Source organism: Chiloscyllium punctatum, chromosome 7, assembly GCF_047496795.1.
Source record: "Chiloscyllium punctatum isolate Juve2018m chromosome 7, sChiPun1.3, whole genome shotgun sequence".
In the NCBI taxonomy this organism is placed as follows: Eukaryota; Metazoa; Chordata; class Chondrichthyes; order Orectolobiformes; family Hemiscylliidae; genus Chiloscyllium; species Chiloscyllium punctatum.
This window is the reverse complement of record NC_092745.1, coordinates 53100282-53123002: the sequence shown is the minus strand read 5'-3', so window position 1 is coordinate 53123002 and position 22721 is coordinate 53100282. Positions and strand designations below refer to the sequence as shown.

The 22721-nt window shown below is 37.3% G+C and overlaps 1 protein-coding gene across 2 annotated transcripts in view; it reads left to right on the top strand.

The window, feature by feature from the left end:
* The window catches only part of suco (SUN domain containing ossification factor), a 73230-nt gene that overhangs the window by 1635 nt on the left and 48874 nt on the right, over positions 1 to 22721 (top strand). For both annotated transcript variants that reach the window (XM_072573540.1, XM_072573539.1), the window contains exons 2-3: positions 19730 to 19820; positions 21249 to 21341. In XM_072573540.1, coding sequence (XP_072429641.1) covers positions 19730 to 19820; positions 21249 to 21341 — 184 coding nt within the window. The remainder of the gene's footprint in view (positions 1 to 19729; positions 19821 to 21248; positions 21342 to 22721) is intronic.

Sequence of the window (22721 nt, the reverse complement as noted above, 5' to 3'; positions counted from 1 at the left end):
AAAAGTCCAGTTGTCATGGTACAAGTAGGTGCTAATGATATGGGTGGGAAGAGCTTCTGAGTGAATATGAGCAGCTAGGGGCTGAATTTAAAAAGCAGACTCAAAAATGTTGTTCCAACCTGATCTATGTGCAAGTTAACATGGGGTCAACACGTGTGGCTCAGATTGGTGTGGGAGAAACTGATTCACTGGCACCAGAACTGGTGAAGAAGGGAGCTGTTCAGCTCGGCTGCACTCCACTGAATCATACAGGGAGTGCATTTTATGACTGTGGATAGGGCTTTAACCTAAATTGTGGATTCAGTTGCATGTATAATTATGGAAAGACTAGCGGAGGGAGGTCAGCAGATGTTGAAGTTTCCAGAATCTAATTTCAGGCACTGGAGATAAGAGGGCAACGAAGAAAAAAGAGACAGTCAATATAGGACTGAGGATGTTGTACTTGTATGCTATATACAAAACCAGGTAAAATAAGCTTGTAGCACCGATTGTTGAGTAGAATGTTGCGGGTGTCATACAGATGTGTCTGCATGGGGGCCTGTGCTGGGAACAAAATATCCAAGGAAACTCCTCCAGCTGAGTGCAGGTAGGCGTAGGGGCTTGTCTTGTTTTAAAAAGAAGCAAATGAAATGAAATTGTTTGCAAAATGCGATTAGAGTTGGAAGGGTTAGAATTGAGGAACAGTAAATGAAGAAAGGACCCTGATAGGAGTTGCGTACAGGCCTGCTCGCAGTCATCTGGATGAAGAAAATAAACCAGGAGGGAGAAAGGTATGTGACAGAAGCACTATTACATTAGGGCCATCTTGCAGCCCTACCCTTAGACTGGGTTCCAAGTCTCACCTACTCCAGATGTGTGTAACAACATCTCTGAACAGGTTGATTAGCAAGATAGGTGAAATAATGTTTTTGCAGTAATAGTGATGGATTTCGCTATGCAGGTGGACTGGGAAAACCAGATTGGTAGCAGATTCCACAAATCCTATGAGATAGTTTGTATTTTTGGAGCAGCCTGTGATAGACTCTACTAGGGACCAAACAATTCTGAATTTGATGATATGAGATGAAAGAGCTGAAGGTAAAGAAACCCCAAGGGGGCAGTGACCGTAAACTGATGGATGCATTCTAACGGTTTGAGAGGGAGAAGCTTGAATTAGATATAACAGTGCTACAATTGAGTAACTACATAATGTGAGGGAGGAGCTGACCAGAGTAGATAGGAAGGGGAGCATGGCAGGGAGTGTAGTGGTGCAGCAAGAGCACCAGTTTTTGGGGTAATTTTGTGAGGCACAGCACAAATTCATCTCCATGAGGAAGTGGCATTCAAAGCAACCATGACTGACAAGGAAAGTCAGACTGTATTTTTTTTTGTTTTTAATACTATGTGATGAAGATTGATGGGAAGCCTTTAAAAACCTGCAAAAGGCAACTATATAAAAGTAACATGGGTTTTTGGGGATGGGGTATGTGGAAGAGAATGTGAAATGAGCAAGTTAGTTAATAATATAACAGACTGCAAGAGTCTTCTTCAGATATATAAAAACTGAGGCCAGAATGGGCATTTGTATGCTGGAAAATGAGGTTGGGGATGTCGTAATAGGAAACAAATGGTGGAGGAACTGAACTAGTACATTGTTGGGTGTCTTCAACTGTGATAACTGATACAATGTGCCAGATCAGGGGACAGGTGTGAGTGTGTCACTAAGCAGAAGGCGTTGGGAAGCCAAAAAGTCTAAATCATATCGGCTGTACTATCCCAAGGTTCTGAAGGGGATTATGAGAGCATCGATGGTGATCTTTCAGGAGTGATTGGAGTTGGGGACTGGAAAATGACAAGTTTAGTTGGCATTTAGGCAGGCAGATACAATGTTGGCATTAATTTGAAGAATGCTAGAATCCAAGAGTAAGGATGTACTGCAGAGGCTGTGTAAAGCTCTTGAGACCACATTTCAAATATTGAGTAGTTTTGGGCTTCATATCTAAGGAAAGATATGCTGGCATTGAAGGGGGTCTGGAGGAATTTTACAAGAACAATCCTGGAGATGAAGGGCTGATCACGAGGCGCAGTTGAGGAATCTGTTGTACTTTATGGATGTTTCCTTAATGACTTAATCTCTCCTGCGAAGCCATTTTCTTTACTTTGTGCACAAAGAGGTAATTATCTTTTTGTAACTTCTCCGTGAAGGGGTGAACAACATAGAATAAATTTATAAGTGTTCGATAATACAAAATATCACTTGGAAGTGTTAAAGTTTTATGTACAGTTGGAACGTTTGCGAAAGAAACTTAATTTAACTCTGAAATATTGTGATTACTGGGTTGGACAAGCTTTGATTCCTCAAACCAACATATTTTAAAATGGATTGTTGTGGAATTTGCTGTCAAAATAATAGCAAGGCAGAGGACAGGTGCACAATTAACTGGGGATAGCTATCACTTGTCGCTGCATTGCTCACTTCCCAAAAGTTGTCTCTCTGCCTGGCTCCCTCCTTTAAACCTGTGGCATGTGTGAATTGCTCAATTTGCCCGGTATGTAAAACTGATCAGTCTGTTGTGTTTTGTTGCTGTAAGCAACCTCTCTGACAAAGTTAAATGTGGAGCTCGTACCCATCAGTTTCAATTGTTGGAGAGGCTTTAGACCTTTGTCCCTGTCCTTGATTCTGCACCTACTTTGACATTGAATTGATCCATTGTTTGAGCATAATTTTGCAATCCTGTTTGGTTGAGAAGATCCTTACTTGCCTAGTTTACACCGGTCCCAGATATATGCCATTGCCATCCATGCTTTCACCTTGTTTCCAAGCAATCATTTTTAGAGATGAGGGGAAATTTATCTTGGGGCAAATAACGTCAGATTCCTTCTACTGTGTGTATTGGCCTAAGATCTGATTATCTCATTGCTGTGTCTGAGATCTTGCTGTGCATGAAATGGCTACCATACAATAGTAGTGACTGCAGGTTAAAGGTAAATTGTTGCCTCAGTGTGCTATGGGAGCCTGAGTTGCTGAAAGGCAATACTGTTTACAGGTTTTCTTCCTCTGGTCTGGCAAGTGCTAAGCACTGGTACAAGGAAGAAGAGTGCTGGAAGTACTCTTAACTGCAGAATGTTGTAGCACGTAAGACTACAATGCAGTTAATTCCATCTATGACAATTCCAGGTCAATAGTGTAAATAAGCAAGTGAGAAATGTTTGTGGTGGCACTGGATGGAAATACGATGAAGTTACCTAGCAAAATGATCAGGTTTTCAAAACTGAACTAAAATATATACAGATGTCCAACTTGAATTAAGAAGAAAAGGATAATGGAGGATGAAATTTACCTATGAACATAGGTTACTTACAGCTGATGCACAGTTTCAAGCAGTTTTTGATTAATGTGATTTTCTTTCTGCATTGAGGGGACAGTTCATTTGTATAAAAACTTTATCTTGAGCATCTGGAGAATAGCAATTGGTTCTGGGGACCAAAGCATATGATGCCAAGACTTTGTAAATTATTTTACAGCCAATAAGTATTTCTGAAGTCTTTGCTTCGTCCAATATCAAGGCTGCAACAATCCATTTTGTACACCGCATCCCATTAAGACCTATCTGATTGGTCACAAAGACAAACTTAATAACCAGTGGTTATATGATAGTAGTAAGCAAAGGCATTTCTTCCTGCTTGTCCTCAGTTGGCATTTTTCCCTCTTATCCATTTGAGGGCAGGTAGAGGCTGTCTTACTGTCTGAAAGACTGTACCTTTTGACTGTGCACTCTTCCCTCACTACAGGAGAGTGACCTGCATTGTGCAACTCTGCCTCGGGACTGAGTTTGATCATGACTTTGACTCGATCGAGAGTGCTACTGTAGTACAGGTTAATCGGAATGATAAAAGGGTCTCGGGGTAACGTGTGGACATGTTGATAAAACTGATTGGAATTCCCTTGCATTTGTGGTTGAGGGATGATTTCAATCTGAAATTTGAAGGATTTCATCAGGGTATTTACACAGAAACTGTTTCTTCTAGGGGAAGTCCAGAATAACAGGACATAAAATTAGTTGTCATTTACAAGTGAAATTGAGAAGGACTGAAGTAGTAATCTGTATTTTTTTTTTGACACATAAGGAACTAGGTGTCAATTAAAATTTTCCAAAGTTCTTCCATGAGATAAGAGTATCATGGAATGTGGAGCTAACTGTCATGATCTTACTGGTTGGACAAGCTTCAAGGACAGAATGGCCTATTTGGGTGTCTAACACTGAATATTTGCAAGACATGAAGGCCAGTATTAATCTTGATATGACCTGGGATTCGATACCAACAAGGTAAAAACAATGACTAAAGATGCTGGAAACCAGATTCTGGATTAGTGGTGCTGGAAAAGCGCAGCAGTTCAGGCAGCATCTGAGGAGCAGGAAAATTGACGTTTTGGGCAAAAGCCCTTCTTCAGGAATACAACAATGCCCAACTTCCAGATATACAATTTTGAAAAAGCAACTGTAAAGTCACAAGCAAAGTACTTTGAAAAGGATTTAATTTCTGAACAACTAAAAAGGAGCAAATGAAATTTTAAAAGTAAACTTTATTTAACTCTTTCGAATGACAATGGAGAATGACCATTGGCAAGATTGCAGGTGTTTTCAGACATCAGTCACATTTTTACAGTTTTAGTCTGACTAGAGGAGGAGAGTCATAAGTTGAGAAAAGCTGCAGCTTTCCTGTCACTTTGCATGTGAAGTGTTAAATCAAATGCTTTTTAATATTTTGAGAATATTTCAAGGACATATTTATACTAAAGAAATGTGACATGTCCCATTGATAAGCTGGAATGGGATGAACAATATGGGAATGAAATTTGTGATCTATCATTATCATTAATTATTTAACAAATTTTGAACCACTTGACGTTTTCTAGCAAGTGACATCCCAGCTCTTCAGTTATGAATGTAGTGATTGATGTAAAGGTGTGGAAGGTATTTGGTAAATTAGTGTTTCTTCAAGATGTCAATGTTAAGACATGAACAAAGCTTAAAACAAGGGAAAGGTATGTCAAGGGCAACTGCAAAGAATTTTGTGAAAGCATGATCAATGCTCTGGTCAGGCAGCGAGGATATAATCTATTGAGGCAAGTTGTTTTTACATGGGTTATGCTAATTATTAACTATAACTTGTGAAATTGTGCATCCATCATAAATAATTATGCTGTTAAAATAACGTTTAATTCTCTTCCATTATTTGAATGACATCCAGTGATCCCCTCATGACTGACTTTAGATTGAGACTTTAAACTGTTTCTCAATTCTTGATTTAAAATATTGTTCAACTTGGCTTTTCAGACAAATTATAAGAACAGGAAGTCAAGGAATATTTGCATTTTGGTTCAGTGCATCCTCACTGATACAAATTCATCCTCTAACATGCCTCTAGGCAAAAGCTGTCCTTTTTATTTTGTTGTCTTCATACTATAGCTAGCCAGATGTTTGTAATGAACTGAAAATGCAGGTCAGATTGCATTAATGGATGACAGGGGAAGACTAGCTATTTGTGTAAAACATCAATACACTTGTCTCCATGTTTGCTGTTTGACTAGTCAAGTGTTCAAGCATTCTGTTTTCAGTTTTCCAGAAGTTACTTTTGCTTTTAGTCTGGTAAAATTTCCGTTTGAGCGCAGTTTATCTATGTAGTTGTACTTAATGATACAATAAAAGCATGCCTGTGACTGAACTGACTGTCAGTTATCCGGGGGTATTTGGTTTTTTTACACTTCCACCTAAGTTTGGCCTTTTAATCTTTAATGGGCTGAGTGTGTTTATAATGTCATTCTTTTGATGTCATTTCATTCCCACGGATGACATGGCATAGCTCATTTGTTAATCCTTTTCTCAAACAGTTTTTAATGCGACCTTTAAAATATCATAAATACAAAAAAAATATTTTGGCCTTAATGACCCCAGACGTGAAAGCTCTAAACCTAGAGTTCTAAGCATCAAACGAATTCTGAATCGATTTATGATGTGGGTACTTGAATAATGTAAAGAGAGGTATCACTTCGGGATCGCACTTGCGCAATGAAGGCGCACATTTACAGTTTGCACAAAATATTCCATCTAAAGTTATACCAATGTAAATGTTAAAAATATCATATTATTTAAAAACATATTATTTAATTAACCTTTTCAATTGCTTTTATTCTCTTCTGAACACTTCAATCAGTAATGGTTTTTACTGGGGGATTTATTTTCATTAGTTTGAATGGATTATGCTTGTTGAATTTCTTCAAAATAACCACTCCATTGTTGCTGCTTCTGTTTTCCAAAAATCTTTTAAATTCATTTTGAGACCCAATTTTGCGGAGTAGGATATCCTCCTGTCATTTGCCTGCAAAACTTGTGCTACAGAATAGAAGTCAGAGTTGTTAATGGTGTTCTGTGTTCCTGGTTTAAACATGGGATCAGCAAGGCAAAAAGTGGAGAAGAAATTTAAAATTAAAGAGAGGCAAACATTTAGACTAAGTCTGAGGGAGTGAAGAAAATCAAATTTAAAACCCCTTATCACTTGAAGTGACTCTCCTGTTATGGACTAGACCAAATCCTGTTTTCTCCTCCTTCCCCCACCCACCCCCAAGTATTTTAAGGTAGTCTCGACCCAAACATTTTTGTTTCTTATTTTAAGGGTAGATGTAAACTGGGTGTTCCAGGTGTAATGCAACTCTTCAAACCACTCTGCTTTAAACAATAATTTATTTCAACACTACAGTTGAAAACCTAGCTCACCTGATACACAAATGTTCCAATATAGTAATGTCCTATAAACACATCCCTTGACGAAAAGGTAAGTTCAAACACATTCTTGCAAGTAGGAGGGAACAACATCCAGAGAGATTTCAGAAAAAGTCAGTTAGGAATCATTGACTGAAGCAGGCAACCCTTTTGGTACTTGCACATCTTGTGATTGTGACAGCTTTAAAGAAAAGCTAGAAAACCCGAATTGGCCACTTCCCTTCTGTTGTTAAACTGCTTTCTTTAGAAAAAAAGTCCCCAGACTTTTGGGTACCCCAGCCTTTGCAACCTCGGCTTTTACAAAAGGTCATTTTGTCCTTTTTTTTTAAGTGACAACATTGTTGCACTCCACAGTCTAAATTGGTCCATTTTTAAAGCTGCTTCAGGAGAGAGTGATTACAGTAACATAAGTTTTGGCATTTTAAAAATCCTTTTAAAAACCAGCCCTAACCATTCGAGCTGAATTGAATTAATATCCAAGGTGTCTATTTAACAATTTCATGAAACACACAAGGATGCATAATGTTGAAACAATCCTTATTCTCTCTGTATTTGTGATTTATGATAATGGCACATGTTTCTCACCTCAGATTTTAAGAAAAAAGACTTGTCTTAATATAACACTTCATGACTGAATGTCTCCAAGTACTTTATAGCCAGGAAATTACATTGATTTATCTCTAAATTACAGTAGATAATGGCATATAACTTGGAATTGTCATTACTTCCCTAGTGACTACTTAATGTTACTAGCACAATATTTAAAAATAATTGCATGAAGAAGACACAAATGTAAATGTTAATACAGACTTTCTGAAGACTCTTCATTTGGATTTGTTACTGAGAAATGGGTTTTTTGCTTCAACTGGTCTAGGAGTATATTTATGCTCAATGCAAGCTTCCTCCTAACCTTTTTTATTACATCTAACCCTATTAAGGTATTCCTGTCTCTTGTATTTTTCTAAGATTTCTGGAAAGACCACCTTTCTATCAATGTTGTATTAGTTCTCATATACTCTTATATTAGAACAGAATGAAATCAAATTAATATTGTCACTGTGGACCAATTAATTTTAAAGGAGCCTGATGTCATATTTTTCTCTCTTCTTTAAAGGCTATTGGTAAGTTTAAAAAAAATACAAACCCTCTCACGATGCCCCTATACTTGATAAACATTATCCCATGCCATGTAAATTATCCATCCATCGAGGTTTCCTAGCAGAAGCTGAACTTGGGCACAAAGTGATTGGGTAAAAGTGGTCTTATTGCTCTGTCAGCTTTCATAAGTGAATAATCTTTCTCCTAAAGATGTCTATTCTCAAGCCTACTAAAAACAAAAGCAAAACCTAGCACGATGGGAAATGTGCTCTGTAATCTTTGAAGACCAAATTTTCTTCAATTGCACACACCTTGAGGTATATAAGAGAATATTGCTAGCTTGGAAATTCCTTGCTTCAGTAGTACACAGGGCCACCTTCTATTCAAAGCCAGATTTGCATAAGTCAGGTATGTGTAAATTAAAAGTAGACTTTTTATTGAGTGTCATGGAAGTAAGTCATTGGTTGTTCCACTTTCAGATGTGTTGTTTCTGTTTGCTCAGTGGGTTTTAAAAAAATAGTGAATATTTAGATAATTAACTGCCAGCTAATGAGTTACTAGCAGCACACTTTTCCATGCTAGTTATATTAACTGAAAATGGTTCTCAACATGTCCAATAATTTGAACAGCATATCCCCTCAAATATTAAAACAATATGATTTTTAATATCCACACATGATCTGTATACATGATTGAACTTGTGGCCTTGTATAGAAAGAAGGCCTTGTACAGCTTGAAGTTCTCTGTTTAAACTGGATGGCTTGAAATCATAGTTTGCATACTTCTGTGGTGGTAGGTGGTAATTGGAATGTAAGAACTGTATGATTTGTTTATACTCTAATAATTATACAAACTTAGTACTAACATTCTTTTTCGATCACTGTTCAGCCTGTGTATAGTTTAATTTCTCTATCGTTTTCCAGCAATGTATGCCACTCCCTGACTGATTTCAGGAAGATACCCTCATTCCCAGGTCTGTCTGTAATAGAAAAATGAGTGTGCGTGCATTCACATCCTCCATGCACAATTGCTGCCTGTCATGCCATTGATGGTAACATTCTTGTTTAAGTTTCAAGCATCTGTCTCTCCATAAGTCAAATGGTGACCCTCCAGTGCAGTGCTGAGGAAGTTTAAACTTGGATCTATCTTCTCCCTTTTGTGGATATTAAAGATCTCTCTGTGCTAAATCAAAGTGAGCTTCAAAAAATTTCTTGTGCTCCAATATTCTTAGGGACTTTAGGTGGATGTGAAAAGCAATATAAACTATACATGTATAAGTAACATTTTTGCTATCTTTATAGGTGTGGCACCTGAAAATGGTTTATTGCAATCATCTCATTTTTGCTTATACAATTTTCTTTACTTTTGAAGTACATAATCCCAGAGAAATGGCGGTTGGGTTGTCACTAGTTGTCATCTTTTTTCATTGTGAAAATAGTATTGCAGCTATAAATCCACTATGTACTGAGCCAACCCTGTATTGCTGAGAGTTGCTGTACACAATCTATAAACGATGCGAACTTCGCGCTCTTTTTGAGATTTTTCTTTTATTGATGGCTTACACTCTGCAAATTTTTCTTTTTAAATTTTGGTCTGGTAAGTAGAAAAGGAAGATGCAGAAATGAAATTTACCACACAATGATCTTTCTTTCTTTTTTCTTTTCTTTTTTTTTCTTTTCTTTCTTTTCTTTCCTTTTTTTCTTTTTTCTCCTCTTCTTTTTTCATTTTTCCTTTTCTTTTTCTTCCCCCCCATTCTGATTGTTTGTTTGGACTTTGGTGTTTGCTTAGAATTAGCATGTCTAACTTGTTAAATGAACAATAGGTTGTTCAGGATGAGGACAGCTGAGCATTTGTAGACAATTTTGTCCATGGAGCATGGCGATAGAGGTCGGTGCTATTCTGAACAGGTGTCAGCCCATCTGTCTTCAGCTTTGGTTCATTTTGTCTTTCCTTATTCTGTATTAACAAAACTAATTCCTTCCACAAACTTGTCTGAAATGGTCAGCGCAAGTTTTTTGATAATGAGCATCAATCAAAATGTTACTGGTTTTCTTGAAAAATGTTGTAGTTTTAAGTTGCTGCTGAATCTCATTACATTGGAGAAGGTGCGCATTGCAGATGCTGGCGATCAGCGTCAAGAATGTGGTGCTGGAAAAGCACGCAGGTCAGCAGCATCCGAGGAACAGGAGAATTCTTAGGCATAAGCCCTTCATCAGGAATAACTCTGGCTTTACTAATACATGCTGCCTTTGACGACAAAAATGTTGACTATCTCCATTGTTGCTAGGCAATAGTTTCATAACTTAAACTGCAAAAGCACAAGAGACCAGCTGATCATATAGTTTACTTTCCCTGTTGAGAAAAGTCTTGAACTGATCAAATTTAATCATTGGGTGACCTGACTTTCTCTGTGGGTGATAATTTATCTATTTTTAAAAAAAATCCCTGAAAAGGTACCAGAGCTGTAACAACACATCAGTAATTTATATCTGGTGCATAATTTTGTTTTGTGGATTTCCTGTGATGATGCTTGTAGTACGATCTTTATAACAGAAGGATTTGACAGTGTCACTGGCCATGTTCTGAAGCTCTGCTTAGGATCTCCTGAAGTTCATGACTGTGTGTCTGAGAAGAAATCTGCAGATTGGTGTGTACTCAAAGTGGTAGCATGTTTTGGTAAAAAGTGTGCTTTGAATATTTTTTTAATGTTGCATGTTTGCAGCCAACTGACTTCTGAACTTTTAGTGACACCTCTCTTGAGCTGGCTAACAAAAGATGTGGCTGAAGTGTACTAGCTATAACACAAGCAAAGTGTTGAAAATTATTTCCTACCTGGCTTCAACCTTGCTTTCCCCTGGCAATGCAAGAGAGACTAGTCATCAGGCAGTTGACAAGTTCATGTTTTTAAAAGGTTATACACTTTTTAAAATATTTATATAGCTAATGCTGCTTTTATTAAAAGCCAGTGGTGACAACTTTTGTTATGAAGGAGAAGAATCCAATTTTCTTGGCTGCTGTACAATTTGTGAAATTCTGAATGCTCCTAGTTTTTGTGGGAGAAACCTGTGTCCAGAGTATGTACTAGTCAGGACTGGAATACAAAATGAAGGTGTGACATTGAGCAGCTGATTAAACCTTTTTAATGTTTAGTGCAAATGGCAGTAACTTTTTGAAGTTGAGTTTACTTTGGGTTTTGCAGTTTATTGCATTCTTGGATCAGTTGCCAATGTATTGTTTTAGTTTGTTCATGCTAGATAGAAATAGATACACAAATAGGTCTTATTTGTCGAATGGTTTTCCTACTATGGGGCAAGCAATGTTTGAAGTTTTGTACACATTCCCTTTTTAACTAATCTTCTCTTCAGCCTATAAGAGTTGGAGTTTGCTGTTTTTGCTGTGTTGGCCTTTTTTAAGAAAAACAGTTGCATTTTTGGTAGTGTTTGCCACATCCTAAAGCCTCTAAGCCTTTGTGTTGGTGCTTTTTTTATTGTTGCCCCTCCTACAGTCAGTGTGCTCTGTTATGCCATGAATTAAATGGATGGAACAGATTTGAGTCCCAACCAACAGTCCTTGATCTATATGGTGCAAAGAATCATGGCTCACTAATGGTGAAACAAAAGATTTTTTTTTAATGGTTTCTGTTAACTAGCAAGTCTGAAGTCTAAACGGCAAAATAATTTCATTCTTCTTTCATGCTACAAGAGATCTAACTGGATGTACAAGAAATCATGTTTGACAGTTGTCCCTTGTGATACTGTTAAAACTTCAATGCACTAATGTAGCATAGTTTGACAGCATTTTGAAGAGACCAAAAGTAGATTTACTTTCTCCAGTCTTGTTGGTTTTCTTTTGAACAAAAACATTGGCACAGAATCCTTTTGGTTTCTGTTTTTGTGCTACTTCCTAAATAATATGCAGTTAGCTGATTGTCAACTAGTTATTTCAGTCTGGTAAATGAATGAGCAGAGTTTGTTTTATGACATTCCTGTAAATGCAATCAGTCTGGGCTGCATTTTTGTATTCTGAGCGCTAGCTAATTGTCAAAACTGGCAAACAAATGTGGTGCCTGTCTCTTTATTGAGAATAAGGAAAGCATTTAAAATGCGAGTCATACTAATATAAATGGCCCATTTTTGTGCCCAATAAGTGTTTCTTAGAATCCTGTCAGATGCACTGACTTGCTAACTTGTTGGCTATATGCTTGGCACTTTCCCTGGAAACAAAATACATTTGAAAGCAATATGTGAGAAACTCTAACTCTACTCAATATGATTTGAATAAATCAGATCCATTTCAGCTCCTGATATTGTGAATTTTTAAAGATTTCTGCATATTATGCAAACTTTTATAAATGCAGTGCTTTTAAAACTAAGGTGGCTCAAAATTCGCAAGTCAGATCATTATCAGCATGTGGAATATTAGCCCTCTTGTGTTTTGCTGGAATTTATCTTTTGATATGGTCAGCTTTCATTGGGAATGAAGTCTGAACTTTCTGCACGGACTTTCCTAATTGTAAACATAAACCTTGTGCCAATTCTGTGAAATGTCTGCTTACTTTACTCTACTCTCTGGGTACAGCAAGAGACTGTGTGTCCCCTTGAGAAAGTGTTTCAGGTACAAGCAGTTAGGGAAGGAGTTAAGTTTTTTTTGAGTTTTGTGAAACAAGAGGATTAGCTGAGCATGACTCGGATTAGATAAGAATTTGCAGTTAACATTGGGGTGCTGGAGGCAAGGATAATGGGTTAACAAGGTGCAAAAGCATTCAATATGTAGAGTCATTTAACAATATTGGAAGCATTCCATATGTGAAGTCAATTAACATGGTGAAAAGTATTCATTGTGAAGGAAGTTTATTCATTGTGTAATAGCAGATGGCTTTATCTCTATTTGTGGCACTCTCTGATTTATAACTCACCCAATCAATGTGTTGCCTTATCTGCATGCTCCTTCCTGTAAAATGACTATATAAATAAGAAACTTCTGTTCGAAAGAAGGCAGAGAACCAGCATCCCGTGCACGTGGGCAATCATTGTCTCCCTCCAGGGCCCCGAATAAAGATGGAGGAGGTAAAACCAGTGTCTTGAGCGTTTTGCTTCCACTGATAGAGTTAGGGAAAGGGGATGACACCCTGATTGAAACCTGTCACAGAATTGATACATGCTTCTTGAAATTTCTTTCAAAAGTTGTTTTACACAGATGTTTGGGTCGTGTCAACATCTTAGTTTCCATTGACCAGAAGCCACATGAGATGAGCCATATAAATTGCATGACTACATGAGGTCTGAAGCTAGGACCACTGCAGATAGTAACTTGTCCTGACTCTCAAGTCTGTCTGTTTACGAGGTGCAAGTCTGGAGTAGAATGGAATGTTCTCCTCTCTCTTGTTCTTGAGGCTACGGCTCCAACAGGTCTCTAACTCCATACCATCCAGGGCAAAGCAGTCTGCTTCATTCCCACCCTTCCTCTTCAACATTCATTTACGTCTGTCGTTGTGCAATGATAGTCTATATCAGCAATTCACTGTGGTCTCTTAAACTTCAGCTTCAGAATTTGTATCCATCACTGACCAAGACGAGCAGTAAATGCACCTGCTGATTCTCTATATTGGAGCAATGTTTGCCATTATATACCAAGACATTAATATACTAAATATACTTAATATTCCTCTTGTAAGCCTTTCAAGTTTAATTACACTAGACAAGCTTACTATATTGGAGCCGCGCACCTATATTGGAGCAATGTTTGTGATCCTTCAATGTTATTGGGTCTAGAATCTGGAGTTCCCTTCCTAATAACATTGGCATTCCTACTTCTATGAAGTAGTAGTTCTTCCCATTCTCGGGCAGTTTTGGGATGAAGATTAATTGCTTGAAGAGCCTGTAGTGCTCATCCTGTGAATGAGTAAATTTAAAAAATACATTTTAAAAAAAAAAAGCATGTTAACTCTGTATTTCAATATTGCTTTCCCATACACTTCTTCTGTGCTTTGTTTTCTGTGAGTTTTATTATTGGGTTACCAATAAGGATAAATGGATCAGATGGATGCATGGAGGTGGTCAGGGAGTCCGCAACCAGGCGACATACCTACCAGTTCGTGGAAGTAGGTACGACAGTGTTTAGGAAGGGAGCTCCAGAGTTATGGGGCAAGCAATTTAAAACTGAAATGAAGAAACATTTCTTCAGAGGCTCGTCACCAGAATTAGTTATCACAGGAGACTGGATGACTGAGTATATTTTGAGATTTTTAGATATTAAAGGCACCAAGTGGTATGGAAAGAAAATAGTATTTCAGCACTAAGATATGATTGGTCATGATCCTGTTAAAATGACAGAGCAAACTTGAATGACCACTAGATTATTCCTGATTCTAGTTTCTGTATTAAGCAAAGTACTACAGAATTAGAAATTTTAGTAAGCTTGTCTAGTGTAATTAAACTTGAAAGGCTTACAAGAGGAATATTAAGTATATTTAGTATATTAATGTCTTGGTATATAATGGCAAACCTCATGCATGTTCTGGGTATTCAGCAGTGATCAATAATGGATCCCCTCTTAGTCTTTTAAGGAGCATGTGATTTATTAACTTGTTTGCAAAGTAGTACAGAAAATTTGTTACTATTACTCCTGAAAATATTTGCTGATAATGTATTTAGGGGTCGGATAGTTAAATTGGCTGCATAGCTAATGGAAAGAGTTAAATTCCTACACACACTGTTTTTTTTACCCTGAAGGATTCTCCTTCTCAACCTCTTCTCTCACGTGAGGTGTAGTGACCCTGGTGTTAAACAACTGCCAGTCAACTCTGAAATGAGAGAGCAGCTCTATAATCTAGTAGGGTGATAGTGATCTGATTTATACTTTTTTTAAAAATCCTGTTTTTTGCATTCCATTTATTCATGCAAAGACAAGTGCCAAATTAAAATGCTTTAGTTGGAAGCCATTTATCAAAATTCCATTTTTAAAAATTCTATATGGCATAAGCACAACATTATTTGCCTTCCTTTTGAAATTCATTTGGCCTGGATTTTCCAGGCAGCAGCAAAAGAACAGTACTCTGTTCACACTGCTTAAAGCTGCCCATGGCTTTTTGCATGGCAAACTACAATCAGGACTTTGAGTGTACAGTAAGTCAGTGGGACATCTGGGAATTATGCAAACAGAGCAAGCAACAACATGCCACCTTTATATGCCTCACTAAGAGTCCTTTGGAGTTTAACTAAAAGTCAAAGTTTAAATATTTAACTCTTTTGAGATTACATTGCATAACAGTCAAATGATCATGCCATTCTCCAACAAAATGTTATGATGGCCATGACCCCCCCCCCCCCCCCCCCCCCACTGAGTTGTTTCTCTAGGGCTCCTTTGTCTGTTTGTTTGATAATTTGCTTCCTTGATGTCTTTTTGGATGCATAGAGCACTCTTATGATTCGGACAGTGTCGAGGGTTTCTCTTCAAGTTGGTGCCACTGAGATTACATAGGACCTGAATAATGCTGTTCACTGACTTGGGAAAAAAAAATGTGCCCATGCTATTTGGCTAAAAGCAGAAGCAACCTGTAGTATAATGTTTGAACTTAACCTTTGTGTGATCAGGAGGAAAACTCCTCCTTAGTCTCTGACTTGGGCTAGCTTTCCTATGGAAGGTTGAGAAACTGCAAAGTGGATTTTATTTGTGCTCTGCAAAAGTGGGAAGAAACTTACACTGTCTATTTTAACCAAGTTTTGACCCTTTACTAGATGAGAAAGTGACAGTTAAATAATGTTTTAAGTTAGACAAACATATATGATCCAACAAATTGGAGTTTCAGAATTGCCAACTGAAATGTGCAGCGACCAGACGTGTATAAGATGCAGAGCTGGGATGTAATGAAGTGCATTTGGTCAACGGAAACTACTTTGTATGAGTTTCAATACATACGGCTATTAATCTATCTTGTCCCCTTTTTAAACACACCGTTTCAATTTTATTTATGTTCAAAGTGTCATCACAAGCACCAACAATTGCATTTAGCGTTTCTGATCAGTTTTCTGAATGGGTAACACTTCACTTAAAATTTTATTAAAAGTGCACTACACTGGATAACTTTAATATGTTGCTCGGGGTGGGGGGGGGAAGAGGAGGAGAGTTTAGTGATTTTTTTTTTTGTTCATTTTATAACTGTTCATATTTTGTGCTTTTTTTTTTTTGTTTGGTGCAATTTTCATTTTATACAGTTGCGAGCAAATACATTTTTTTATAGTAACCGCAGATGGTTCAATGAAGTTAGTACATGCAGGTCATCCATAAATTGATTTCAAGATAGAACAAGCTTGAGGGAACTAAATGGTTCACTGTTTCTACAGATGCCTCTACATTTTAAAATCCAGCAGTACTACATTGTGTTTTTTGAAAAATATTGTCTAGTAGGTGAATAAAAATTTAAAACCTTCTGTTACAGTTGGAAGTTTCATAAGTAGTAGTAATTTAGGTAGCAAGGTGTCAACTAACACTCCTAAAGTTGAAACATAAAAATTGATTCCTCTTTGATCTGATACTACCCAGCTTGTGGTGTATTCCGCTCAATTGTTGGAACTCTTCATTCCTCCACTCTAATTGAATGTGTGAATAGAATTTGCAATTTTCTAACACCATCTAGGTCAGAATGCAACATATATGCTGCATCAAACCAAGAATTTATTCATTCTCTCTCCCATTTGAACCAAATTTGCCTTTTTTGTATTGGTGAAATCTTGCTGGAAAAAGTTTGTTTCCCTCTGCCTGGGTTGGGGGCGTTTTATACGAATCAAATCCTGAACACAATAGTCAGAATCTTGAACCAGGAGTAGTGAGAAAACCAAGTAGCGGCCTTTAATCTAAGCTTTGCTCGAGTTTCTTGGGTGTAATGCATGTTCTTTTGTGAAATGAAGCTTGAAACCATTTAATTAAAGCATTTGGGCTCTCTTGTACTTTTGAAGTTTTTCTTCATTTGAAGAGTGCACTAATACTTGGATCTTTATTTTAAGGCTAAATGTTTTGTTGTCTTATTTTGTTTTAGCATTGAGACTAATACTTCGATTATGTAGCTAGGGGATGGTCCAACTTCCAAGAATTGGAATGTATTTACAGTACTATCTTTTGTATAGTACAATCACAGATTGAAAATGGGCTTTAGAAAGGGAACGATCTGCTGTTGTAATCTGAAAGTTTAAGTCTCTTCTCCCAAATTTATATCCTTCATTTGAAATTACTAATTATAGTTGTCAGACTACTTAAGTGAGCTTGATGTGTGCTGTTTACGCATCCTTAATTTTCAAAATCTGTGACTGTTGGGTTGTGTAAAATTGTGACTGTCAGCCTGGCAGTCGCAATATAAGCTGACACTCGACCAAGTTGAATTGAATGGATGCAAAAATTGTTGTTCTGACCTGCAGTCTTGTTAAATATGTACTTATAGCTCATTGCAATTTAAGTATTGTTCATTGAATTTTAAATGTTGTACATTTGTCTGCTGTTAATAAACAAAATTTTCAAAATCTGTTTGTGTGGATCTGACTCCACTAATATAAATATATCTAAAGAGAATATTGTAAAACTATTACTATTAAGATGCTTAAACACTTGACTCTTACAAAAGAAATCTAATTGGGAAACCCTATAAAATAAAATCTTAACGTACTCTTCTTTAAATCTTCCATTTGCAGCAGATTGTTTTTGGCTAGTTTATGTAATCTATCTTGGTTGTACCAACAAAACCTTTCCAAAAGGAAAAGTAATGGAGTCAGTTCAATTTTGTATACAGGAGTTGTCATAATTTTAAAAACAGCTCAGTTGGCTGTTTGTGTAAGCCTTTTTAAGATGTGAGAAGTGTGATTTTATTTGTTAGCTATGAATTCAGTAATTTAAGTGCCTTTTGTGAGGTGTTGTGCTGCTTGAAGCCACTGTATTTAATGTTCACTCTATGCAATAGTATGCAAAAATTGTCTTGGGTGGCTTGCATTTTTCTTTAATTTTTTAAAGTTCCTCTACTCGAGACACCGTTTTTGCAGACTATGGGCTCATGCTATGACTAGTTTGTAGTTCTATCAACTGAGTAAAGGATTGAATCTGTAAAGTGCATTTGAACTAAATAGCGGTCCTTGGAGATTCATAAAAAAGTTGAATCAGAATTTTAAGAGCTTAAACTGCGTTATTTCAGTAATAGGAGATTTGAGATCGTCTGAAACAATTGAAGCTTGATTTGAGGTTGTAGTGTTGAATCAGCTTCAAATCATGCATGTGCACCATTAAGTCTGGCAATTATTTATTTAATTATTATAGAACGCATTCCATCTCCAGTTCTTCCCTAGCCTGTGGGCAATTGTGTAAACACTACTTTGTATTTTAAAGTAGTTTAAGCATTAGTAGGGCCAGTTCTGCTTTAAATGTTTGTGCTTGTTTGTTTCAGTGACCTGCTTTCTATGTCTGTCATGTCAGAACTGCATTTGAACAAGATGGTGTAAACACATTCTCTGTCATCTGTCTGGAAAGCAACCCATTTGTATTTGGATCTGCTGATTTAACCATTGTCCTAAAATAAACTTTGTAATATTTAGGAATTTAGAAAACATTACAGTCAGCTTTAAAACTGCCATAAGCTTTTGGGTTAATCCTTATTTAAACTACTGTGTCTCTGCTGACAGTCTAGTAACTTTCATCCCATTGTTACTAGATAATTAAGGTATTATTCAGAATTGCAGGGTAGTTTATTCTGCAATTTGCTTTTCTGTAAACCCAAGTATTGTCTGGGATGCATGCTAGCACTCATGGACGATATGTTGAATATTTGAAGATATGCTAGCTTTTTAAGGAATTGTTACACAAGTGCACCTTCATCTGCAAATGGCATAGCAAAACCATATTTTAAAAAATATGGTTTTGCTATGTTGTACTTTTTGTTGCCTTCGGTCAATGAAGTCTTGATAAAACAGAAATGAACAAATCATCTGTTTCGAAATCATTTCACTTCACTTCTTGATAGACTAGCAGAGTGAAGAAATGGTCAAATATCAGGAAGCCTTGCTTAACTCTAGGTCAGTGAAATTGAGGGGTCCTTGCACATGAAACGTTAGCATACAGACACTGCAAGCAATTTGGAAGTCATATGGCCTTGGTTGTATGGGGACTGGAGGAGAAATAAAGTGCAGCTGCACTTGTAGCAGACTTTGCTGAAAGCACACTGAAGCATACTGTGCATAGTTTTGGCTGCCTAATTGGAGGAAGACTAGGAAGCTGTATTAACTGAAATTGATGTATTTTGAACAAACAAAGGTTGTTTGAGAAGGTGAAATTGATGGCCAGAATTTTAGATGTTATGCTGCTTAAACCCAATATATTTTAAATTTCACATTATGAAGTATAATGAACTTTTAAAAAAATCGGTCAGGCTGATTTGATGGACTGCATAGCTTGCTTCTAGTTATACTTAAACCAAAGAGCATGATCCTTGCTTCTAAAAGCATGGATTAGCTTAGCCTTAAGATGTAAGTTGTTTTTGTGGGAATGTGTATCTGTGATTGTAGGTGTACTTTCACTGCTTCAATTTTTTTCCAATGCACTCCCCAATTTTGAAGTACAGCAAGAACTCAAGCCTTCACTTTGTTACCATGCAGCACACCAATGTTGCTGCTGTTAACATGTGACAGTATAACCAGCCAGTAGTGGAGTTCTACTTGTCTTTTGTAAAATGTGTCTTTGTGTGGATGCAGGAATAGTCAGTTTTTAAGATCTAAGCGTAGTGACGACAGGCAGTCTGTTTCCTTAATTAACTAGCACAACTGAATGTGAAGGTTTATCTTGAACTCGTTTATTTTGTAGCCCTTGCCCATGTGTGTAAATGTTTCTTTGTATTACAGGTGCCCCCGTCGGCACATAGGTTGTACCGGGCAACAGGAAAGTTCCTCAACACTAACAAATTTTGCACAAGTTAAGCACTTTGAAGAACAGGTTAGTAATTGCATTTAAACTTGGACTCAAACCAGATTTGTGACTGTGTTGAGTTGTAATTACATTAGCACACTGCCAAATGCAAATATTTACTTCCTTAATGAAAAGAAGCCCACACCTGTACTTTCTATTTTCAAGCCTTGTACTGCTAAATACAGTAAAATTTTGCAGACTGCTGGTTTTCAAGTGTAAATTGTGTACGTGAGGTTATAATCTGAACTAATTTCCATAATATTATGACTGAGGGTGAAGGTGATAAGTCAGAGGGGTGTGGAGTAGATAAGTGGGAAGGAAGATGGACAGGCCAAGAGGCTGTTGCTGAGTTGGAAGTCTGGATCTGGGATAAGGTGTGGGGAGGGTAAATGAGGAACCTAGTGAAATCCACATCGATCCCTTGTGGTCAGAGGGTCCCAAGGCGGAAGATAAGACGTTCTTCCTCCAGGTGTCGGGTGGTAAGATTTTTGCGATGGAGGCCCTGGACCCTGCATAACCTTGGAGTGGGAGTGAAAGTTGGATTTGGCAACAGGGCAGTGAGATTGTTTTCATGCCTGTCCTGGAGATGTTCTCTGAAGCATTCCACACATCAGTATCCTGCCTTCCCAATGTGGAGGAGACCACATAAGGAGCAACTGATACAGTAAATGACGTGTGTGAAAGTGCAGATAAATCTGATGTGGAAGGCTCCTTTTGGGCCTTGGACGGAGGTAAGTGGGGAGGTGTGGATGCAGGAGAGGTTGAAAGAGTCCATTGTTGCTCTTATTCCACCACTACATGGGGTACAACATAAATATAAAATACTTTTACACAGGTCCCAATATGGCCAGTTGTATGCTTTCACTAGGTTAGAAATGGATTACTCTCTGCAAAGATTTACTACTTTTTTAAAGAACATTTATTGATCAGGAAGTGTTTATTTTGAAGTCCTGGAATCATCCCAAGTCCTTTTGATCTGGTTCTTGCCTACATGGTCAGTCACGAACTTAGTCTGGTTGTCTGAGGTCTTGTTTGTTGAAGAAATGCAATATTGAAGTTCTTTCAGTCACTGCCATTTCTGGAACCTAGTGTCTCAGTAAATGTTTCAGAAACAGCATGAAGTTGAGCAGCTTGTTCACTCCTCCAAGCCTGCAAATACTATTCAAGCAGAACGTAGAACCCAGTTGTAAAATGGTCAGATGCTTTCCCTAAAGCGAGTTCAAGCAATTCAGACTAGCAATTATCTGGAACCATGTTCTTCCCAATAAATTTTTTAAAGAGATCCAACATATTGACTTTTATATAAAAAAGAAAAATAATGTCTAGCATCACAATTTGCCACATACCACACAAGTCCATGACAATCCTTGTGCATATGAAGTTATCGTAACATGATTTATCTAACTGCTTTCTTACCTTTGTCAGATGTGTATATATTTATTATGTGCTATCTAGCTCAAACAGGATGTGACTGAGTCTTCAGATGTGAAACCTTCGGACGTCAGTCACATAGATCGCTTACTAGAAGTCTGCACAAAAGCAAGCCAGGTAAGATTTACTAAATTCCTTGTTCTATCCTAAACATAATGTAGAATTGTTATCCCTATTTGTGCACAGTGAAGTACTTCTTTTCAAGCTTGAAGTTTCTGCACCTCAAAAGTGGAAGAATAGACTTAAGCCCAACATTTCTGGAAGTTTCAAATCCCACCCAGCTGTTGGTGAAAGCACCTGCTAATTTCCTTGGGTGTAACAGATGTAGTCGTGGTCGGCAGCATTTCAAATGTCTGCACAAATCATTCAAGCAGCAGGAGATTTGAGAGAAATCGGCAAGGGAGTGAAAATTGCTAGTTATGTTGAGACCGTTCGAGAGTGAAACATCTTGTATAAGCAGATGCAATGTAGGCTGAACATTCTGAGCAGAGGGGAAATAAATGATATATCTTATTAAATTTCTATTCTAATGTTACGCAAGCCTTCGGAGCACTGCTACTTTCTCACATGACAAGAGTAGCACTGCAAAAGATTGTGATTGTAAGTAAACCTGTTGGACTATAATGTAGTATCATGTGACTTTTCACTTTGTCCACCCTAGTCTAACACCAGCATCTTCACAAAACGTTTAGACGAAGTACATATTATTTTCATGGTTAAGAATATTTTGAGAGATTAAATGCTGACCATGCATACCACTATTAGATTGGAAACAATTATGCTCATTCACCATGTTGGTTTGGTAGTGAGCAACCTTCTCTCTTTTTTTTTCTCTCTCTCCTCCTTCAGATCAAACAGGTGAGTTAAGCAGATTTTCAGCCAGTGTTCATTTTCTAACAGTCTCTCTTGGATTTAAAAAACAGTTTTATCTGACCTTTTTAATTAACCATTTAAAAAAAATATTTTCATACTGCAGTAAGTTCCATTCATCTCAGTTTTTGTTTTGTATTCTATTACTATTCTTGATTATTCTTTGTTATCTTGCACTAAAGCCCATGATTAACACCTGAACCTCTGTAGCTAATGCTGCAATAGGGTATCTCAGTTGGCAGCAATCTGGTCATTATTCAGCAACAGCTCATGTGAAAAGTGAGGATTCTGTGTCATGGGGTTGGGTGGGTGGGGGGGAGAGGGGAGACAGAGATCCAATATAAAAAGCTTGCTAATGTTGAAAAATACAGGACATTATTTTATAACTATTGGTATTTTGAAGGAACTGAAGATTACTGGCATGCTAATTTAAAGAGGTAGAATGTTTATTGGGGTTTGAGGAGAAATTGTTTTGAACCTGAAGGAGGTGATAATCTGGAATTTGCTCTGAGGATTATCCCTACAATTCCTTTTCAAACATTTTGTTTTAAAAAAAAATTTGCATGTGTTTGAGGTTCCATAATCTCATAAGGGAATGGAACAAGAGCAGAAAGTGGCATTATGCTG